The following is a 15,593-nucleotide window of genomic DNA, read 5'->3' as shown; positions in this document are numbered from 1 at the left end:
ATGAGCGACATCTTATGAGAAAGCGAATCTGATTCAACATTTTTATTTGTTTTCTACGTGTAAAATTATTTCTTGCTTATTTCTATTTGCAGCAAAAAGTTCTGCAAGAACGTTAGTAAGTTGATATGGGAAATGCAATTGCAGGGGGGGCTTACACCGGGGGTAGGGGGTGGGGGGTGGGAAGAAGTGGAGTGGAGCTATAACTGGAGTATGTTTTCCCTAGCAGACAGTCCGGGGGGACTGCCATATAAAAAGGACGGGGGGTGCTCGTCGGAAATTTCGAAAAGAACCCCTAAGAGGTAAGAAGATCCTGTTTAGTGAGCGTGGCTTCAATTTCTTTTCACTCCTAAGAGGTACCAATTCTAAAACAACACATTATCCCCTGTCATAATTATTTTTTTCGGCCCAATACCCTAAACGGTTCTGCAAAAGCTTCCGTGTGGACCTTTTGAGACTAAACACCCTAAAGAGGAACCAAAAGCGCTTTTTTAACCCCTAAAAGGTACGACGAACACCCCCGTCACAATGCGAGAGTCGGGCCTGTAAACAGCGAACGATGTGGAGTGGGTTATATGTAGCCATATATCTTATCTTCAAACGAACCTTTTGGTGTCCTTTTTGGAAATGGCGCGTAGAGCAGATTTCACTCGATTGTATCGAAAGTAATTAGCTTTGGTTTTGCATTACGCGATCAGCGATTGGCTTAAAAATACTCGCGCCACTGTTTCATCCAATCAGAAGTAAAACCACAACCAATCGTGAGCAGGCTTTCCCGCGCTTTGCAATGCCTACATGGATTTTCTTCCACTTTTGATATTACTGTGTCCTTTGCGACAGGCCTAAGTGATTACTTTGGCTTTCAGTGGATTTACACTCAATTGAAAACGGCTCTAAAGTTCGAAATGGTCAATTTCCTGTATAACGGGTGGCTTCTAAGAAATTTTTAAATAAAATCGATCACTCACCAAGGTCATCCTGCTTGAGGCCTTTAAGTACAACCAGGATCTGTGAAAAAAATGAGCAAAGTTTGCAGCTGTATTTTGGAGTGTCGCGCAACGTTTGACATTTGAATCTCAAACTTAATTGAATATCTGATCTTAACTACCATAGACTTTTCACGATTTTAATTCTCGATTTTCTCCTTAGTTTTTTTAGTCGAGGTTCGTCAAAAATACTCCGTTACTCGTAGTATTTTCAACTCCGTTCTCGGTGTTTCGAAATTTGGTCAAACACGGTCTTTCGTATTTGATATATTACTTGACAATCTGAGTAACCCCAGCGAATTATTATTAATCGCTGCGAATTAGTATGAGACCAAGAAATCAAACAAAGGAGGGCTTAATGAGAAAATATCATTCCTATCGAACATACCTTTTAGCCGCGGTTCGTACGCGGTCTGTCACTTCTCTCGTTTTCAAAGTCACTCCAAAAATATCCTCGTGGTATCGACCGGAACTCTGAAATAGATGTTTCAAAGACTTAGCTAAATTGATACGAGGAAGAATTACCACAGAAAAAGAGAAGATATGATTATCTACAACAGTATTTTTTACGTACGGGAAGGTTTCATAAGGCCTCGCAACTGCTGGCGTGAAATACGAGTGGAAACCATAAACGATGTTACCTTAGTTTCATTTTGAAATGATGTTTTTTTGCGAAGGGTGAAAAACTGGAGTAGTTGGAATCACTTGTAGTAATTGCAAATAAAGGACCTTCCAATATATTTTGTTAGGTGTCGATGTCCTGAAAAGTATGCGTGGCTAGTTTTTACGTTACCTTCATTTTGTCGACTGTCTCCTGGGCCTCTTGTTGCGACATGGCGGCGTATTCTTGAAGTAGAGTCTGAAGAGGATAGATGAAATGTTCATTAATGTCATTTTCTTCAAGTTGCACTTGTTCCTTCAACTCTGCCAGGCGCGATTAATTAATTCCTTTGCCCTTCCATTGATTCACTTCTCATGCACCCATTCTCATCAGAGGGTTTCAATGGGGTGGTCCCTTTGACGTTTGACGGTTAAAAATATAAGGCCGTTTTGACCCCCCGGGGGGACTCCCATTTAGAAAGGACGGGGGTGCTCGTCGGAAATTTTGAAAAGAACCCCTAAAAGGTACCAAGATTCCGTTTTGTGGGTGTGGCTTGAAATTTTTTTCCACCCCTAAGAGATACCAATTCTAAAAGAAGACGTTAACTCCTGTCATATTTTTTTCTGGCTCAACACCCTAAAAGGTACCGTCAAAGCTCCCGCTGTGGACCTTTTGAAGCTGATCACCCGAAGAGGAACCAAAACCACTTTGTCACCCCTGCAAGGTACGACGAGCACCCCCCATCCTTTTTATATGGGATTCCCCACCCCACCCCGGGCGTTTTGACGGTTGGGCAGAAAAAAATGGCGATTAAATTTTAGGTCATTAGACGGTTAATTATTCGGAATGACATTTAGAACACGAAATTTAAGGAAAAATTTGGCTGTAAGTTTTTCATAAAAGGATGCGATTTTGCTAATAATCTAATAATCAAATTAGTCCTTTAATTTGTGTATTAAGAATTAGGTTTTTGGTCTTCAACTTTGTGTCTGGACGTGTTTTAATTAACATCGCCTGCTCCCGAGACTAGAAGTTATTTTTGTGATATATTAAAACGATCATTCATAAACAACGCACCTTGACGCCATTTAAGTAAATCATTTATTTTTTAATTAAGGTCTAGCTGATCACCTGCAGCGTTCTACAAACGTCTTCAGCCATTGACACATCACCGCACACGTAAAAGTGTCCTTTCTGGCTCAGCATTTTTTCACAGATGTCAAATGCTTCCTGTTTCAGCATGTCTTGAACATATCTCTGAAAAAAACAATGTATGTTTTTGGTAATGACAGAGAACGAATTGATAAGCTTCCGCCTGGATTTTTGCAGATTTCGTTTATGGTACGTTAGGTGACTATTTTACGTTGTATTAGTCCGTATTGTCTACCAGAAGGTCTCGTCTGCTTGTTCGTCTGCCTGTCTGTCTGTCTGTTTGTCTGTAGGTCTGTCTGTAGGTCTGTTTGTCTGCCTGTCTGTCTGTCTGTAGGTCTGTGTGTCTGTGTGTCTATTTGTCTGTACGTCTCTCCGTCTGTTTGTTTGTCTCAAAGCTTAACACCTGGCAAAAAAAATGATCAGCTAACTTATTATCGCGTACGTAGTAGGCGGCAAAACAACGAACGTTTTAGCTTGATTGACGTTGACACCACATAACTGTCTTAGCTCAAGAAGGGTAAAAACATCATTCCAGACCGACTGCCTTTTTGAGAGAGATCCTTTTCCCAAACTAGGAACGAAAAATTTCTTACATGTCGAAAAATCTGCAAAGTCCAAGATCACGGGTCCAAGAAGTAGATAATGATGGAACTAACAGAGAAACGGACCCTTAATATGCAATCTCACACATTCTCCCAACTAGCACCACAATACGAAATGTACGAAGCCCAGTTGGAGAAACTTGTATGTGCAAGCATATCTGGGTTTCAATGGAAGTCGTCTTTCTCTTACCTTTGGCTGCTGCGGTTCACGTGAGTGAGCTGCCCATATCTCAGTCAATGCCCCCTTGTCTTTCGCTTGCGCCATTTCATCTTTGTAGATGTAATCTTGAGTGGAATTTCTGCACCCGAAAAACAGCAACATTTCACCCCATTTTCCTAAATGCGCGTTCAGGGTATTGCCATTAGCAACAGTGGTGTCGTCGTCTTTTTCAGAGAAAATCTGGCGTTGCAAAGAAGAATTACCAGTGAAAATACGTTGCTGTATTCGAGGGCTGGAGTCTGGAGAATCGTCCCCGGACACAGCAAAATTTCGACGGCGTATTTGAGGGCTTGAGTCTGGCGTGACGTCACAGGTCTTGGGTTTGGGAGGACATTTGTTGCTTATGTCAAACAGACGCTGCTGCCAAAAGCTTCGGAATGGAGCTATGCCCGTCCCAGGCCCCACCATGATAACTGGAACGGTGCTATCTTCGGGCATATGGAATGTCTGGGCTCTGCACAACACCAACAAAAAGATTGTTGGCAAAATGACATGATGTTTTAATGATTTTGTTTTACAAACTAATTTAACTATGTTCAAACATGGCAATTTAAAAGATCGAGCAAATCCACGATCACATCACTTGCAGGCATGTCGGTGAAATGTTATATTTTCCTAGATCTCAATTCGGAATTGCACACTCTGACATTCTATTTTAAATGAAATGAGTTTAATATCCTTCTGTCTTAGCGTGCATCCGTCTTCCAATTTGGCCTCAGATAGCTTCTTTGAATTTTTCCCCTCTATTCTTGGCTGAAAATCCGCTGAAACACTTTGCTTTGTATCAAAATAAACCATTAACACTATCAACGTTGAAAACTCTTCACTAACTGTCTGACGTAACAAGGCACTTTATCTCCAGGCTGTAAACTGTTCAGCCACGTGGAACAAACGCCATGATGAACTGGACCTTTACCACCTAATAATAAGAAATAAAACAGGTGCCACAGCATTAAAGACAGATAAAACATAAGACGCCGTAATTTTAGACGGACGTCAGTAGCGCACCTTTCGAAAGAGTGACGATTTAACAAATTGACGTCAGTTTTTAATGCGTCTGTCCTCTTATTGATGATAAATTGCGTCATAAAATTGTCATAGTGGCTGTGGAACCACGAGCCGCAGGCGAGTGGTTCCGCAGTAAGCTTTGACAATGTCATGACGAAATTTATCATCAATAAGAGGACAGACACATAAAAACTGACGTCAATTTGTTTTATACAATAACAAGACCCCAAAATGGTCAAATACCGGGAATAAATGAGGGGAGAAGACGCCCATAAACTTGCAATTGCCGTAAACAAAGATAAGTGAATTTTATTTAAAATGACGCGAACATTGTCAATAGCTTTTCTCGCTTTTTGAATGGCTACTTAAAAAATTCCATAAGACTTCATGGGCTAAGAAGTTGACAGTTGAACTTGAAAGCTTGCATAAATTAAAATTTTATCCGTCTGTACTCTTATTGATGATAAAAATGAGCCAATCAGCGCGCAAGAAATTAAACAGTTATTGTAGAGATCTGAGTTCGACGGCGCTAACTGGCTAACCATGTAATAAAGGTTATTTTCAATGCAAAGGCGAACACAAAGATCTAAGTCAGAGTTCAAATTAATTCAATTTCTTACTTCTCTTGTTATATTGTACCACTGCAACCGTGAGGTGAACTTCACCAGGAAAGAGGTCTGGTGACGACGAGATGGAGTAAAAACGCTGATGACAACAAAGAAATAATAATTAGAGTTTCTTCCAAGCTGTTTGAATGCTCTAAAATCCCATAGCATGATCATCTCTTAAGTTATAAATATTTTTCTAGAGACTTATACGAAAATGAGGCAAAACATTGAAATCCGTTGTTGATTGTAAGGCCTAGTTCACACTAGCGACATAGAGACATAAGCGACATAACGACATAATGACATAACGACATAATCGCTTACATGAAGACATGATTGATCATCGCAGCTGTACACACAACTTTAAAAGCAGTTATTATTATTATTATTATTATTATTATTATTATTATTATAACGAAAAAAAGCTTTAAAAGCAGTTGTGAAATTGAAGCCTGAAAAAAAAAAATTTTCATATCTTTCATATATTCACTTGTATAATCGCCTATGTCGGTAATGTGGACATAGACATAAAGACAACGAAATATCAGTTTTTCTTCCTTATGTCTTCATGTTCATGCTCTTATGATGCTGTTATGTCATTATGTCGTTATGTCGCTATTGTGAGCTAGACCTAAGCGTTTTATTTAGATTAGTGAAGTACCGATAAAATTGTCAGAGTTAGGAAGGTACGTAGATCGTTGCCAGCTGGGTTTTCTCGTAGATAGGTGCAATGCTACCGAATAATGTTGCTTGAACCGAATCTCTTCATTCCTACTAACTTCAATTCGTTCACCCGATAAAAAGGGGGGGGGGGGGGAGGTACTCCCGGAAAAATTGGGTGGGGTGTGTGCGTCCCGCTTCCCACAATCAGCGATTTTCCCTACCCTTTTTATGACGACCAAAAATTCGATACCCTATTTAATTTAAGACCAGGGGCCCGTTTCTCGAAGGTCCCGAAAAGTTTTCGCACCCGGAAAGCCGTAGCTAAATCTCAAACCTTATAATTACAGAGCTGTTTTATTCACATATCCGTAATATCAACAGAGGTTCTCTTCATAAAAGAGGTTTCAGGCGTGTACACCTCTCAGTTTTCAGATACAGAGAAATTAAATATGGCTTTACGAGCCCGAAAAGTTTCCGGGGCTTTCGAGAAACGGGCCCCAGATCCTCAAATCAATATTCTGCTTCAGACCTGCCTTATAGTTAGATCCCTAGTTCGAACCGATGTTAAAGGATCTATCGATGATGATAAAACGGGGGCTTCTTCTAAAAAACACACCCAATTTAAGACTAGAGTGCAAAACCCATACCCTATTTCAGACCAAAATGGCCGAAATCGATACCCTATTTATGACCAGAACGGCTATTAAACCATAGCCATACCTATATAGCCCATAAAAGGGAGTACCCCCTACCCCCCTGTGGAAATCCTGTATCACTCACCGGCTGCAGCAAGGGTAACTGTGTGAGCAGCAATTCAGCAGGAATTTTCAGCGAAGGGAATTCTTGCAGAACATCTAGAATGTTGCATTCGCTTCCAAACTTCCAATCCTCATATCGATTATTACCCTGAAGAAACAAAGCAATGAATTTTCAAGTTGGTTAAGCATCGGTTCGCTCAGCAACACAAACTTCAAAATACACTCAAATCAGCTTGTATGAGAAACAGATAGATTTTTTAATTCCAAAATATCAGATGAAAGTGCAGGTAGCTTTTTCATGAATATCTCACCTGGCTAAGAATTTCCAGCTTTTCTTTTTCTGCCTGGTCAGTAGCCTACAAAATAAAATATGGATAAGACTGATTTAATTGCCGCAATATCGAGATAGTGTAGAGAAGGGAATCCTTGAAACTTAGGGTGCGTTCCTTTGGGGTGATCTGGATCGGGATCAGTGATCCAAGATCACTCGGATCATAGTTCATCAAAAGAGCAGATGAATCCGTGACCAGAGTGGATTCGTCGGTTCCTTTGATGCACCACGATCCGAGTGATCTTGGATTACAGATCCTGATCCAGATCACCCCAAAGGAACGCACCCTTAAATTACAAAAGGTTAATCATGATGATAACGAAAATTGCGAACGCTAAGGTAACGAAAAAAAAAACGAGGATGTTCACACTGCAAACATACCGACATGACGTCCTTCTTACGTCGAAGCGTGAACTAGGCCTAAGCAACAGGAAAGGACTTACCATTACAGCTAAAAATTTAAGGATCTGAGGAGATGGAACACTAGTAATGTCCAGGTAGCGTGACAGAGCTTGTCGCACGGTGACAGGAGATGGAAGACGACTGAATGCTTCCCATTTCTTGGCAGTTCCTGAGTACAAAATCGTTGTTGAAATTATCGTTATCCACACAGTACAAACGTCAAATCTTTGATTTTTAATTTTCACCCACGGTGAAAAATGTACCCTTCTGAGTTGGTCGTATTTAACATCTTCAACAACCACAAAAACAACAAGAACAACATCAGTGTTTATTCTAGAAAAACAAAAGAGATTCCGGAGTAGTGACACCTGGAGCGAGGAGATGATCGTTGTGTGTATGCTATTTAGATACTTATACCAGAAATAAAGAATAAGGAACGGATCCCCATCACCGCAATAGAAAATCTATCCTGGATAAATAAGGCTCCGTCTACACTATGCAGGAGGAATTTCAAAACGGAGGCTTTACTCTTAAAACGCATCAAATATTTTCCCTCCACAGGCTGGAGAAATTTAAAAACGCAACAATCACCGGTCATTTTGGATTTGTGTTTGAGGAAAACTCGGTCAGGGAAGTCACATGATGATCGTGACGTCATCGTTTTCGAAAAGCTTCGTTTTAAAACGTTTTCCGTCCACACTAAAATGAAAAGCCGGCTCCGGTTTGATGAGCGTTTTCGAAAAGTTCCGTTTGTGACGGATTAGCGTGGATGGTAGGTCTAACCGTAGAAATAAAGCTGCGTTTTCAAATTTCTTTGGCGTAGTGTTAACGCTGCCTTAGTTCATCGACCTCTGAAGGTTAGGAAGAACTTTTACATTTGCTGTGATCACGCGATTAGAAGGAAGTCAGTTAGTAGGCCACTGGTTGCCAATCTAAAATAAAGCGTTTAGGACTACAGCCCAGCTGGACGCTTCAAGATTGGCTTAGATGAGCTTAGATGAAGACCACCACTTGTCTACCAAAACGTTGATCTATTGTGCACATTAAGCGATTCGTTTACCTTTGTCTTCTCGTTGGGCCTCGACAACGACTGGATTATCGGGATCAAGGTCATCTGATAACTTGTCAATCAAAGCCTGTACCAGCTCCGGACGGTTGGCGGGAAAAATTGCCACGTGATCTCCAGGTCTGTACTGCAGTTCTGCGCTATTCTCTGTCTTAAACTTTACGGAAATAGTGGAGCGACTACGCCGAGAACAGAAAAACAAATTAGACTAATATGTTCGTCTAGATCCTTCTCCCCCAAGTACGATTGTACGAAGTATAAAGAAGCACTACAGTGTGTGCTGCATAAACCTTTGTATGGTGTCTTTTGGGAGACTCGCAAAACGATATGCTTTCCTGCTTGCCTTAATTTCAGAAACTCCGTGACATAATCAGCCTGATTCTAGCCTGCGTAGCAAGCGTTTCCGTGGGGTTTGGAAGCAAAGAAAGACCGAGGAACGGGATTTTCGGTGTTTCCCCCTCACCCCCTCTTTTACTCGCTCCATTTTTCGCGCTGTAATTCTTTGCTCCCGAACCTCACAGAAACGCTTGCTACGCAGGCTAGCCTGATACTGATCAGACAATCCATCGTGGTCTCAGTTCTAAGCACAGTTTGGAACAAAAACAAATACAGTAGAGTGTCACGACAAAGTTCTCGTAATTTTCGTCGTTACCTATAGTAGTTAAAATATCGGGAAATACTATTCCTTTCAAGCAGTTATGGCGATACCAGCAAAAACGTTGCGAACTCCAGAAATCCAGTAAATGTTACTGTCAGTCTATATTATGTAATTCTTGTAATTTTATTTTTTGTTTCAATTTTACACACCTTGATTCGGCTGACTGCAAGTTCTTCACGGACAACAAAGTGGCTGCTCGAACCGCTTTACCACAAATATGGGACAAACCTGCAAGGAACAGAAAGTAAGCATTTCAGGAACACTTTTCAGACCTAACAGTGAATGGACAATTTTATACCCACGAAGAAAATGGACAGTAGTAGTTATTGAAGCTAAAAGTTTGAGACCACTAGCAGTGTAAATGGCTTGAGGCTATAATCTGTAAACGCATTCGTAACGATAAACGAGGGCTGCGTGCGCAGCAAACTGAAAAGCAAAGTTTGCAAACTAGAAATAAAGCATCCCAACTAAACAGCGGGAGATGGAAGAGGGTGCGGGTAAGGCGAAGCTAACAGTATTTTATCCCGAAGGGCAGGGACCTGTTTGCAAACTATTAAAGTGAAAACTCGTCTACACTGCTTTTTGCCCAAGAGGCTACCTTATTTCAACCCCGCTGTTTTTTTCTACTAGGACATTATTCACTCGAAGGAGGAAGTATCAGTTGATTTCCAGTCTCTGAGACCGTACTAATTATAAGCCCGCAGTTTTCGACTTTAAGTTGTTCAGCAACTCAATGCACCATAATGGCTGGAAAACGTTACAAGTGCTTTCTTACTGCTGGTGCTTGTCTTTGAGTGACAACAGGAGCATATATGTGCTTCTGAAGTATCAGAAACTATACGAGTTCTTCATGAAGACTCTATTGAGGTCTGGATGTTGTATCACGTACCTTGAATAAGTTCATTGTGCGCTCCATCTAGATGATCTACAGCACCAGCACTAAAAGCACTGACAGCAGAAATCACACTCTGAGCAAGACGGAAGCGACCTGGCACCCAGCCGCTTGGCACGGTATCCAATGATTGACTCGCTTCCTTTGTTATCTCCTCGCCGACACAGAATGAGTCGCAAGCAGCCTGGGTACGAAGATAAGACATAACTGTAAGCTCTTTAACTAAAAAGCAAATTATTTGAACTCCTAAAAGGATCCGTAAAATCAATGCAAACTATACAACAATGGCAGACGCTAAGCAGACGTTTTTGCTTCTCCGTTACTAACAAACTGTTATCACTTTACCTTAAACACGTCCTTAGCCCACACTTTAAAAGACTCTTCTTGACCGCACAACTCGTCCCCTTCGCCCATCTTCAACACGGGCTCCCCGCCAAGTTCTCGGATGATTTTGTCAAGTGAGCGCGCGAACGCACAGAAGTTTGGGTAAGCTCGAGAGCCCAGGCCGAATACGGAATACCTTAGGAGTTCGATATGAAAAAAAGAGATTGAAATATTTAGAAGTGGCCAAGTCATAAAAGAATTATTTTGCTAGCTTTCTTTCAGTACTTTTTCGAAGTAAACAAACAAACAAACAAAAAAACAACAACAATAAAAACAATGTGAAACTCGTTCCAAAATTTGATGTGATCTACAGATTTGTCTCAATAGCTGATTGTTCGATTTGTTGGGGTTTGTAAGATCTCATATATTTTCTTTCCGACAAATACTTGCCAATATGATAATCATTCTTTTCATTAAGAACTATAAAAAACGTCCCATAACGGCAAAAATGCTGTTGAGTCAAATATCTCGAGTAGCTATATACTCAACTCGCACGATCTTCCATGGGCAAAATTTAAGCGTTACGGTTTTGTTGAATTTGTTCGGATAAATTTGCTTTAATGGGGTTGTTTTATCTACAAAACACCGTCGGCTATAAGCAAGAACTAATATTATACCAGAGGTTCCTCATGCGCGTCAGTCAATTACTATAAAGGCCACGACCCAAGTGCTAAGTTGTACAATTTTTAACTCTAGATTAGTGTTAGTCAGCTTTCAACAGGGCTTTTTTCCAAAAGGTTTGTTCGTTATATCGGGCTTTCGTATACTTCAGTCACTAGCTTTATAAATGATCCACCGGGGATAGGGTTGGAGCTGAGGGCGACGGTAAGAAAGCATGATGCGAATGTTTACCTGAGATTAGCTAGTGGTTGACTGTTATTCATCAGAGCCAGGCCTCTTTCCTTCTCCTTTTGAACCAACAGGCTGCCGAGTTGTTTCAGCATATTGCGCGACGATCGACTTCTAGAACACAAAAATAAATTTGTAGTTAAAGAATAATACTCTTTCAATTACATTGCCGCCCACTATTCTATAGATTTTGGTTTTGCATCAGACTGGTTTCTCAACCAATCAGATGGCGCAAGATTTTAACCCATCAGTGGCGCGCTGAGGTTTTTAACCAATCAAAGGCGCAAGGTTTTTTAACTAACCAGTGGCGTTAGATTTTTAAGCCAATCCTAAAGCATGGCGAAGCAAAACCAAAGTGGTTACGGATTTCAAAATTTCTCCGATGTAAAACCATGTGACTTACCCATTGGGAGGATGCCGGAGTTCGTATAGATAACGAGCGAATCCCTGAAGAAAAAAAAATCAGTTATGGTTTATTTGATTGTACCAGTACTACTTGCATAACCGTAGTAATTCTAGAGCTAATGCATGCGAAAGGTCCCGACTTCTGGAAGGGATGTATTTATTTAAAAACGGAATTCAGTACGAAGAAACTTCACCAATGCAATATTGCAAGTCATTTTCTTGTTCACCTCTCCGTTCTCAGGTGGATCTCCATTACCAAACGTGCTGGTCACAATCAGAACAAGCTGTTCATTTTCCATTTCAGGATGTGCGTACTCTTCCATGCAGGTAACCTGATGAACAAAGGAGAAGACTGAACAACCTATTGGACGATGTACTTACACGAGTTTGTTTAAATTTTACTTAAGGGGTTTAGCTTAAGATCTGACACAAAATGTAGCACTAGGATAAAATTTCCTTCATCTGTATTGTTCAGAAAGAACAAAAAAAATTCATAAAGTGGGAAACACAATGATCTGGACAGGGATTTCGTCTGGAGCAGATACGTTTTCGCCACATTTAACTTGCAATTCAGTGTTGTCGAAGATCGTTTCACGGTTTTGAAGGTGGAGTCTTCCTGGGTCCCTCAGTTTGAAGTTTTAGCTTTCAAATTGTGACTCTGTCTCCCCCCCGCCCCCCACCCTGCCCAGGGGAGTGCTCATAAGCTTCACTCGTTAACCTTCTGAGCAAACAGCTAACCTTAGGATCAAACGCATGCGAGAAGAGTTGTCCAAGCATCTTGGCGTAACGCTCGGATTTTCCCGTTTCCGTGGCGTAGAGGATAACGGCTTTCTGTCTCTTGGCCAAAGCTTTACTCATCAGTTTGGCGGAGAATTTCACTGCCCTAGGAATGTAGGAATGAATTTACTAAAATACACCTAACTATTCACCCACCTACTAGTGGATGAAAACTTCCTCCGTTTTAATCTTATTCCTTAGCGTTTTAGAAGTACAGACAGGTAGCCCAAGCCAACAACAACGACAACAACGTAAGGAGCCCTCGCTATGTGAAGTATTTCACTTATTATTCCTGCATTTTTCTCGCCATACAAGCCTCGCGAACGTGCAAGCCAAGCAAACAGAACAGTTTTGACGTCCACTATCTTTACTGCGTCAGAGGAAGGCCGTGTGACCTGACTACGTAGTGTTTGGGAGAAGTCTTTCTTGTCGACAGGCGAAAGGAAATCGGACACAGGGGCAGTAAGATGCTCGAGGATACAATATTACTCAGTGAATATATATATTTTCAACAACATTGGTTACTTAACTTACTTGGCAACTTCCTTGAATGAAGCTTTCTTCTTTGGAGAATCGCCAGGTTTATCTTTCTTCAATGAATAATGTTTCCACGGATCGTCCTAGAGCAGAAAATTAAACAAGTGAAACTTGTTGAATGGTTAAGCTAAGTCGGATAATCACGAGGCTCTTTTCTAATGTTATCAAACCAAAGAGATAAAAATGAGCTAAAATGCGACTCGCTGTTTTAAAGGAGCTCAGTCAGGACACTTTGAGTTATTTTGAGCTCGTACAAAAATATATTTAAATTGAGGAATCCCTAAAATAATAGTTTACTAAGTTAAAAAAACACCAATATAGACAATACAGTGACAATAATGAGCCATTAAGGACCAAGGATGGTTTAGGATAGAGAAGATTGGCACAGATTACAAACGATGAACTTGAAAAATTTAGGCTTTAAAGATGCGCAAACCGTAACATAACTCCTTTAAATTAGCTTTGTCGACTCTACAACAATCTACTGTCACTTTTCAAAGAACTTTTTTCAGTGCCTTGGCTGATTCTTATAGAACCTGGTGGGCCAAAAACAACCTGGCGCCGATCTGTCATTGCTGAGCTTAGTGAGGTAAAACTCACTTGGGGTTAGGCACTATATGCACTCGAAATAGGGATAAATGGTGAGGGATTCTTGTTGCCTTATGTCTCACAAGGGACGAAGAAGATTAAGTACGTTGACCGATTCTTATCCCTCGTTGAGAGGGTGATTGATTGGGTTTCCTCAACAGTTCGCGTTAAAACCCCTCTGAAACCAACATTTCCAATTATACTAATCGGATCTTTTCGTGTTAGTTTGGTTAAATTTCAAATATAAACACTATGTAGTCTACCTGGTATTCGTAGCTTGGCTTTAACGTGTAGTTTAACATTTCCTGTAGGGAAAAAAATAACTTACTGTTAATTACTGAGTTTTCCTAAATAATTCCAGTAACATTTTTTTTTTTTTTCATAAATGCAAGAATAGAGTTATTGATACTCAGGAGGCTAACTGAAGTGGCCGCGAGGTTCTTAAAAAAGATGTGTGTGTTTGGAACCAAGAAAGAATGCTGTTGGGAATTATTCCAATTCAAGCATTCCGACAAGGCGATGACAACCTGACAGCCGGTAGTTACTTTAACGTTGTCATACAACTGCGATAATGCTCCCTTTCCCCGCACAAAAAGGCGGCGGGGAGGGAGGAGGGAAGACTAAACGCTACCTGACGTAATGGTCACAAAGTGTCTCACTACAAAAAGGGGGACCATCACCTGATGAAACACTGGGGTAACGCTGCCTGACATGGGAGGTACAATCCACACCCAGTCTCCTGGACATCCTCCACGGAGCTTATTCTGTATAGTCAAGATCAAGAAAGTATTGCGTTATTACGAGAACTCACAAAACAGTCTTATAACGGTCAGATTCTTATTCTACAAACTGCTAAAGAAATATTTAATTTATAAGCTGACCACTGACCTCATTCTCAACGTGTTTCAGGAAAGACTCAGAGGCACTGTGGTGATCAATGATAGTCACGCCAGCTTCCTGCAAATGACAAATTTATTTATATTTGCCGATGAATTTCGTGATTTAATGAGCTTGGTAGCCTGTGTTCTTGAGTAAGACATATAACACTACCATTTACAGTGCGGGTTTCTCAGGACCTAGGTGATTGAAACTATTTGGCAAAATGGCGTTGGACTAGGGGTACTTACCATTTACATGGGAAAACCGGAAACTCCAGTTGGAAAATAAAATGGTTCGCGCCATTCCGTTTGGGAAGCTTCAGAAAATATGGGCTGTGATTTGAGGAGATGCTATTTTTCTGCTCTTTTAAGTCTCTATAGCTGATGTGGATATGCTTTATAGCGATTCCTTCTCGCGAAACGTGGCATTCAATTGTTTAATGTTTATGCCTAAAATTTCCTAGGTCTCCCATCCGGGGTTATTAGTAGCCGCCACGTGCTACGGAAATAAGGTTAGGCATCAGGATTTTGAACAAAATACAATAGGCTAAGTAGGCTTAGAGACAAACCAACCTGGAAGCTGTACATCACTGCTACATTGATTTCCACTAAAGCAAGGTCCTTCCAAAGGGAGGTATAACTCTTAGTGTCCAGGCCCATCCGAAGAGCTACAGGCTACAGGACAAAAGAAAGGAAACAACATGAGAAGTAATAATAAGCAATCTTACTTTTATCTCACGATTTAGTTACTTTGGAGGCTGACCATGGTGTTGAGACGAGTTTATTGCTAAGTCTATTGACTGAACGGTTAAATAACCCTCACAATAGTTTTTTTTTACCGAGTTTCCGTGTATGCCTTTTTGTTTTTACCCCCTTAACTATACAGTGAAACCCCGTTCTACGGACACCCGTTTAATACGGACACCCGCTCATAACGGACAGTTTTCTTTGTCCCGACAACTAAAAAGGTCATATACTTTCTCTTAAATTAGCCCGCTTAATACGGACACCCGGATAATGCGGACACTTAATCATGTCCCTTTGGTGTCCGTATTAACGGAGTTCCACTGTATTTGTCTAGTCGCTACAGCTTAACGAGAACCAACCTCTAACATATTGTATCGATTAGCATCACCAAAATCACGTGCTCCTATCTCTGTCACCATGTACCTGGAAAAAAGGATCGACAGGGCTTTGAGCCGCATTTTACTGGCTAAATAATTTTAAACCT

The 15,593-nt window shown here is 40.8% G+C and overlaps 1 protein-coding gene across 6 annotated transcripts in view; it reads right to left on the bottom strand.

The window, feature by feature from the left end:
* The window catches only part of LOC110052607 (nitric oxide synthase 3-like), a 60,772-nt gene that overhangs the window by 8,019 nt on the left and 37,160 nt on the right, over positions 1 to 15,593 (bottom strand). For all 6 annotated transcript variants that reach the window (XM_089279182.1, XM_089279185.1, XM_089279184.1 and 3 more), the window contains 24 exons: positions 15,469 to 15,532; positions 14,936 to 15,037; positions 14,373 to 14,441; positions 14,165 to 14,248; positions 13,748 to 13,789; positions 12,894 to 12,979; positions 12,321 to 12,465; positions 11,810 to 11,914; positions 11,581 to 11,624; positions 11,181 to 11,291; positions 10,290 to 10,464; positions 9,942 to 10,128; positions 9,202 to 9,280; positions 8,389 to 8,573; positions 7,370 to 7,497; positions 6,907 to 6,951; positions 6,618 to 6,743; positions 5,187 to 5,271; positions 4,390 to 4,477; positions 3,529 to 4,012; positions 2,716 to 2,841; positions 1,777 to 1,842; positions 1,372 to 1,457; positions 966 to 1,005 (listed from right to left, as the gene is read on the bottom strand). In XM_089279182.1, coding sequence (XP_089135308.1) covers positions 966 to 1,005; positions 1,372 to 1,457; positions 1,777 to 1,842; positions 2,716 to 2,841; positions 3,529 to 4,012; positions 4,390 to 4,477; positions 5,187 to 5,271; positions 6,618 to 6,743; positions 6,907 to 6,951; positions 7,370 to 7,497; positions 8,389 to 8,573; positions 9,202 to 9,280; positions 9,942 to 10,128; positions 10,290 to 10,464; positions 11,181 to 11,291; positions 11,581 to 11,624; positions 11,810 to 11,914; positions 12,321 to 12,465; positions 12,894 to 12,979; positions 13,748 to 13,789; positions 14,165 to 14,248; positions 14,373 to 14,441; positions 14,936 to 15,037; positions 15,469 to 15,532 — 2,752 coding nt within the window. The remainder of the gene's footprint in view (positions 1 to 965; positions 1,006 to 1,371; positions 1,458 to 1,776; positions 1,843 to 2,715; positions 2,842 to 3,528; positions 4,013 to 4,389; positions 4,478 to 5,186; positions 5,272 to 6,617; positions 6,744 to 6,906; positions 6,952 to 7,369; positions 7,498 to 8,388; positions 8,574 to 9,201; positions 9,281 to 9,941; positions 10,129 to 10,289; positions 10,465 to 11,180; positions 11,292 to 11,580; positions 11,625 to 11,809; positions 11,915 to 12,320; positions 12,466 to 12,893; positions 12,980 to 13,747; positions 13,790 to 14,164; positions 14,249 to 14,372; positions 14,442 to 14,935; positions 15,038 to 15,468; positions 15,533 to 15,593) is intronic.

The sequence above is a fragment of the Orbicella faveolata genome, unplaced genomic scaffold (assembly GCF_042242905.1).
Source record: "Orbicella faveolata isolate gen_17 unplaced genomic scaffold, um_ofav_v1 contig_47, whole genome shotgun sequence".
NCBI lineage: Eukaryota > Metazoa > Cnidaria > Anthozoa > Scleractinia > Merulinidae > Orbicella > Orbicella faveolata.
The sequence above is the reverse complement of the archived record's forward strand: the minus strand, read 5'-3'. Positions and strand labels throughout refer to the sequence as shown.